General features: G+C 48.3%; 1 protein-coding gene across 1 annotated transcript in view; it reads right to left on the bottom strand.

The window, feature by feature from the left end:
- Nucleotides 1-3,871, bottom strand: part of RBL1 (RB transcriptional corepressor like 1) — an 80,720-nt gene extending 76,849 nt beyond the window's left edge. The window contains exon 1 of the mRNA XM_037734423.1: nt 3,428-3,871. Coding sequence (XP_037590351.1) covers nt 3,428-3,583 — 156 coding nt within the window. The 5' untranslated portion in view covers nt 3,584-3,871. The remainder of the gene's footprint in view (nt 1-3,427) is intronic.
- Between the last annotated feature and the right edge of the window lie 2,898 nt (nt 3,872-6,769).

Raw genomic sequence — 6,769 nt, 5'->3', positions numbered from 1 at the left:
TTTTTAGTAGAGACAGGGTTGCACCATGTTGGCCAGGATGGTCTCAGTCTCCTGACCTCGCAATCCACCTGCCTCGGCCTCCCAAAGTGCTGGGACTACAGGCGTGAGTCACTATGCCCAGCCAGGGAAAGACTTCTTAGGAAGCCATCTGAAATATTTAAAAATGACTACTCCAAATACCTTTCAACAAAAATTGATTTAAAAAAAAGAGAAGGAAAATAAAACACTGTATAGAATAAATACAAAATTTCAGTTCATACATTTGTGTTTTGTTTTTTTTTTTTGAGATAGAGTCTTCCTCTGCCGCCTAGGCTAAAGTACAGTGCTGCAATCTCCACTCACTGCAGACTCTGTTCTCCTGGGTTCCAGCGATTCTCCTGCCTCAGCCTCCTGGGTAGCTGGGATTACAGGCATACACCACCACACCCGGCTAATTTTTATGTTTTTAGTGGAGATAGGGTTTTGCCATGTTGCCCAGGATGATCTTAAACTACTGACTTCAGGTGATCCACCTGCCTCAGCCTCCCAAAATGGTGGGATTACAGACATGAACCACCGCGCCCATCCTATTTGTGCTTTCTAGAGCAAACATTGGGCTAGGCACTGTGGCTCATGCCTGTAATCCCAACGCTCTGGGAGACTGAGGCAGAAGAATCACTTGAGACCAGTTCAAGACTAGCTCAGGCAACATAGTCAGATACTGTCTCCATAAAAAATTGAAAAATTAGCTGAGCACGGTGGTGCATGCCAATAGTCTCAGCTACTAGGGAGGCTGAAGCAGGAAGATCACTTGAGCCCAGGAGTATGAGTTTACAGTGAGCTATGATTGTGCCACTGCATTCCAGGCCTGGGCAAAAGAGCAAGACTCTGTTTTGTTTTTGTGTTGTTTTATTTATTTATTTGTTTTCAGATGGAGTTTCACTCTTGTTGTGAAGGGTGGAGTATAATGGCACGATCTTGGCTCGCTGCAACCTCCACCTCCCAGGTTTAATTGATTCTCCTGCCTCGGCCTCCCAAGTAGCTGGGATTACAGGTATATGTCACTACACCTGGCTAATTTTATATTTTTAGTAGAGATGGGGTTTCACCATGTTGGCCAGGCTGGTCTTGAACCCCTGACTTCAGGTGTTCTGCTCACCTTGGCTTCCCAAAGTTTTCTGTGGGATTAGGCCCCTGGCTTGATTCTGACTCATTATGACTGTTGGGATTACAGGCATGAGCCACTGTGCCTGGCCAAGACCCTGTTTCTAAGGAAAAAAAAAGAAAAGAAAGAAAAAAATAAATAAAGCAAACATTAAAGATGTATTCAACTCTGCCTACCTAGATATTTAGCTCTTCAACCTTTCTTGGTGTTGGGGGTGAGAGGAAAGATTCCAGGCAGAGGGAATAGCATGGATAAAGCACAAAACTGGGAACAAACTTGTCATATTCAAGAATCTGAAACAGGTACATGCCATGACTGTAGTTTGACACAGTAAATGTTTATTCAATGACAGACCTTCTGCAGGAGAGACCAAATGAGACCTAGGATGTCAGGATGTCAGAAATGCTTTCTCAGACTTTCAAAAATCAATCTGTTTTCAACTGAGGGGCCATTCATTCTAATCTCCCCTACTTTCTTATTCTTTCCACAGCTTTCCAGTCATGCCACACACAGATGCGGACCACTGTCCTTTACCCAGTCTATCTAGTCCTGAAGACACACGAGTCTTTTTCAGGTACTTTTCCTTCATATACAGACACACATACAGTCAACATTTCCAACTCTATGCCTTTGAACCCAGCAATTATTTTGCTGGGTGATGAGTCAGCGGTGTGCCCTGGGCATGGGTCCAGTCCTCTTGGTACATGAAAGCCTTTGAACATGAAGCCACTGGAGTGCTACAGGAAGTATACTTCATCACAATTCTGTCTACACTGGCCTTATGCTTGCCTGGGTTTCTTTCTTTTTCTTTTTTTTTTTTTTGGAGACAAAGTCTCGCTCTGTTGCCCAGACTGGAGTGCAGTGGCACGATCTTAGCTCACTCCAACCTCTGCCTCCCCAGTTCAAGCAATTCTCCTGTCTCAGCCTCCCAAGTAGCTGGGACTACAGGCACATGCTGCCACGCCCACTAATTTTTTGTATTTTTTTCAGTAGAGACAGCATTTCATCATGTTGCTCAGGCTGGTCTTGAAATCCTGAGCTCAGGCAATCCAGTCACCTCGGCCTCCAAAAGTGCTAGGATTACAGGGCTGAGCCAACAGGTCTGGCCTCTTTCTTTTTTTTGAGACAGAGTCTTGCTCTGTCACCCAGGCTGGAGTGCAGTGGTGTGGTCTCTGTTGTTCACTGCAGCCTGTGCCTCCCGGGTTCAAGCAATTCTCCTGCCTAAGCCTCCCGAGTAGTTGTGATTACAGGCAGGTGCCACCATGCTCAGCTAATTTTTGTACTTTTAGTAGAGACAGTTTCACCATGTTGCCCAGGTTGGTCTCTAACTCCTGTCCTCAAGTGATCCGCCCCCCCACTTCAGCCTCCCCAAGTGTTGGGCTACAGGCATGAGCCACCGCGCCCCGCCTGGGTTTCTGTATTAGAATAACCCTGGGCAAAACAACCTTCTGGGCATTGCTATTATCACCTGGAAAGGAGGTCTAGTATTCATTGGTATGCCATGTTCACAGGGCTGTTGTGAGGATAAAATGCAAGAACGATGAGGAAAATCGAGTAATTATAACTGACATTTATTTTTTTCAGAGCCAGACACTGATAGGAAGCATCAGGACGATGCTCTGACGGAGGAGGAAACGCGGGGCTGAGATCAGCTTCGTGTGCACATTGGCTTTGATCAAACTGCTGCCCAGCGACCAGCAGCTCCACCCTGGTGAAGCAGAGGGTGGGGGTTAAACGGCTCAGACTCTGGGTCTGGCTCCATGTATAAGTAAGTGTGACCCCGGGCCCGTAGCTTAACCTGTCTGGGGTTAAGCTGTTCGGTTAACCTAAGAGGAACCTGTCGGCTTCCTCTTGCGTGGAATGAGGACCGCAGAAGGGGTTCAGACGGAACTGAGCGAGAGGGTCCATTTAAAGCTCTGAGCAGTGGTGTCTTGGCGTGCAAATTCATTTTCACTTTTACCATTATGTTTGTTCTTACCTATTTAAGGGCAGCACCACGACGTTTGTGGCGCTCGGCGGGGTAGAGGGAAGTGTGCTCAGGAAGCCTGGGGTCTGAGTGGCGTGGGACCTAGGCCGCTCCTTTTTCGGGGCTTCAGTTTCCCGCCTCAAAATGATGGGTGGATTGGCTGAGTTACACCCAGCCTTCCCGCCCCTCGGCGTCAGGCTGGGCAGCGACCCTCCTCAGTGGGGAAACTCCCACCACCCCATAGGCCAGGGAAGAGGCGGGGCGGGGGTGGGGCCTGGCGAGGGTCAGGTCCCCCGGTCCCACCTGCCGCCGCTCACCTCTAGGCTGTAGTTGCCTCGGATGGCGGTGAAGTCGTCCAGGGCTTCGGCCGCGCTGCCTTCGTCCAGATTCAGCTCCTGGCACAGCGCCTGTAGCGCCTCCCCGGCTGCGGCGACCACCGCCGCCCCCTCAGTGTGGGGCTCGTCCTCGAACATCTCTTCAGTCCCCGCGGGCGGCGCGCGACGGCCCCCGACTTCTTTCTCTCTCTCGGACGAGCTACCCACAACCACCTGCGCCAAAGCGCGCGAAAATCGGCGACTGCGGGGTGCCTTGTCTTTCACCGTCTGCCTCCGCTTTTCTCCTCAAAAAAAGTCCGTTTTTTCCTCCGGAGCTCCTAGCCTTCCCTCTCCGGAAATGTGATAAGAAGACGGACCACAGATCCTGAATGACCTGGCCTTGGCCCTTGGCGGATCGCTGGGGGCCCAGCCGGCAGGGCAAAAAAAGAGCGGAGGGATCCGCAGCCTGCGCGCAGAGCCTGCTGGGAGGTGTAGTCCATCTCTTGGGAGATGAAGCACGCGACGTGCCCGTCTCCCTGGTTAGGCTCTTGGGTTTGGGCAGGGCTGGTATGCCTACTGCGAGGTGGCCTCGTGCAGCATAGTGAGATGCCTCCTCTATCCATGGGCCCTGGGTTTGTCACTGTTTCTCCTGCCTCAGGCTCCTTTTTAGAAAAAAAGGACGAAGAGGGGCCCTTGGGACTCTCCCCAACGTCCCAGTGCCCAGTGAGCGATTCTCTAAATGACCGCGGGGAAGGACTGGTGAGGGTTATTAGGGGACGGATCCTGATCTCGTGTTAGTCACACGAGGCGGGCAGAGAGGACTGCAGTAATGAGGCAGTAGAATAGGGTCTGGAGGCAAAGAACCTATGGCTGGTTCACGTGACTTTCTAAAAATTGAAAGGAAAATTCCAACTTTCTACGCCTAAGTAACAAAATGACCAGAGGCTATGTCGTTGGACATTTTCTGCATGGCAGATGGGAAACTGTCCGCAACAAATCACACTCAGTACTTGCCAGTCTTCGTCTGCAACTTTGTAACTTAACTCCAGTCTCTGAATAGTTGCTGTCCACAACCAATCAGACTCATTGCGGTAGAGTCTTTATTTGCATAGAAGTAAAACGTTGTAACTTCACCCTAGCCTCTGATTGGTTGCTTTCTGCAACCAATCAGAAGCTATTCAATTGTCAAAAACTCCAAAAGTTTGAAAATGTTGCAGCGACTCCCCATTTCTTTCAAGGTTAAGCCAAGCTCCTTGTCCTAACCTATAAGGAACTAAGGGTCTAACTCTGCCTTCATTTGCTCCTCTCCGCTTTCTCACCCTACCCTAGTCATACTTGTGATTCCTTGTGGTTGCTTTTTTTCCCCCTTTAATTTGGAATAATACAAACTCAATTTTTTATTTAGTGGTAACCCCAATGTTTAAAAAAAGTGAAACATTTCATTTAAATCACTAGCTAAAAGATAATAGCTAAGAATACTTGAACCCAAAGAATTGAGGAAATGGGTGGGGGGGCATGGTGGCTCACACCTGTAATCCCAGCACTTTGGGAGGCTGAGGTGGGCAGATCACTTGAGGCCAGGAGTTCAAGGCCAGCCTGGCCAACATGGCAAAACCCCATCTCTACTAAAAATACAAAAATTAGCTGGGGATGGTGATGTCCGTCTGTAGTCCCAGAAGCTGAGGCAGGAGGACAATCGCTTGAACCGGGAAGGCAGTGGTTGCAGTGAGCCGAGATCTCACCACAGCCCTCCAGCCTGGGCAACAGAGCAAGACTGTCTCAAAAACAAACAAACAAACAAACAAAAACGCTTAATGCAATTAACCGTTAGACATTTCCATTCTTGACCTGCCAGTTGTCCCATTTCCTTTCTTTTTTGCCATATTACCTCCAAGATGTCCCTCCACTGCCCTAGATAGCTCCGCTCTGGTTCTCTGTGTATATTCTTCAACCAAACAAGAGCCTGAGAATCAGATTGATAGTGACTATTTCTGATTAGTCCAGTGTGCCTCTTGGGGTCCTCCCACAATTCCACATGCAACTTATTAAAGTGGTCACCCAGTACAAACTAATCTCTTTTCCCAGAAAATTTCTGCTTATAAGAAATTTTTATCCATTTATGCTTAGACAGTGGGTACTCAACAAATAATGGTTCCTATCCTAGAGCCATTTGAGGATCTGATATCGGTTGTAGGAGAGGGAATCAAGTAAATGGAAAAAAGGGGAAAAGTAAGGAATGGAAAACTTGTATATATTGGGACAGATTTAGCATTACACCAATTCAGAGATTTTTTTTTTCTTGCTTGGAGGTTTTGTTTAAGATTGAGTCTTGCTCTGTTGCCCAGTCTGGCATGCAGTGGCACGATCTTGGCTCACTGTAACCTCTGCCTTCTGGGTTCAAACAGTTCTCCTCCCTCTGCCTCCTGAGTAGCTGGGATTACAGGCATGCACCACCACGCCCAGCTAATTTTTTGCATTTTTAGTAGAGACGGTGTTTCACCATGTCGATCAGGCTGGTCTTGAACTCCTGACCTTGTGATCTGCCCGCCTTGGCCTCCCAAAGTGCTAGGATTATAGGTGTGAGCCACCATGCTTGGCCTGTTTTTTGTTTTTTTTAGATAGAGTCTCGCTCTATTGCCCAGACTGGAGTGCAGTGGTGCAATCTTGGTTCACTGCAACCTCTCCTCCCAGGTTCCAGCAATTCTCCTGCCTCAGCCTCCTGAGTAGCTGGGACTACAGGCACATGCCACCATGCCTGGCTATTTGTACTTTTAGTGGAGACAGGGTTTCACTATGTTGGCCAGGCTGGTCTCAAACCCCTGACCTCATGATCTGCCTGCCTTGGCCTCTCAAAGTGCTGGAATTATAAGCATGAGCCACCACACCCGGCCACATGGAGGTTTTTAAGGGAAAGAAAAAGGAAGAAGACAGGACCATAAAGGATTTCACAAAACTACATCATTAAGTATGAAACTATAAGAAAGGATTGTTGGCCAGGCATGGTAGTTCATGACTGTAATCCCAGCACTTTGGGAGGCCAAGGTGGGTGAATTAATTAAACTTAGTTTGAGATTATCCTGGACAACATGGCAAAACCTGTCTCTACCAAAAATACAAAAAAATTAGCTGGACATGGTGGTGCACACCTGTAGTCCCAGCTACTTGGGAGGCTTCGGGGGAGGATCACTTGAGCACAGAAGGCTGAGGTTGCAGTGAGCCATCATCATGCCACTGCATCCAGCCTGGGTGAATGAGACCCTGTCTCAAAACAAAAAACAAAATGTTATTTTATTCTTAAGATTGTTGGCAATTAAGCAAAGTCCTTAACAAAAGAGCCAACACCAC

This window comes from Cebus imitator, unplaced genomic scaffold (assembly GCF_001604975.1).
Source record: "Cebus imitator isolate Cc_AM_T3 unplaced genomic scaffold, Cebus_imitator-1.0 Scaffold18, whole genome shotgun sequence".
In the NCBI taxonomy this organism is placed as follows: Eukaryota; Metazoa; Chordata; class Mammalia; order Primates; family Cebidae; genus Cebus; species Cebus imitator.
This window is presented reverse-complemented; position numbering and strand designations above follow the sequence as displayed.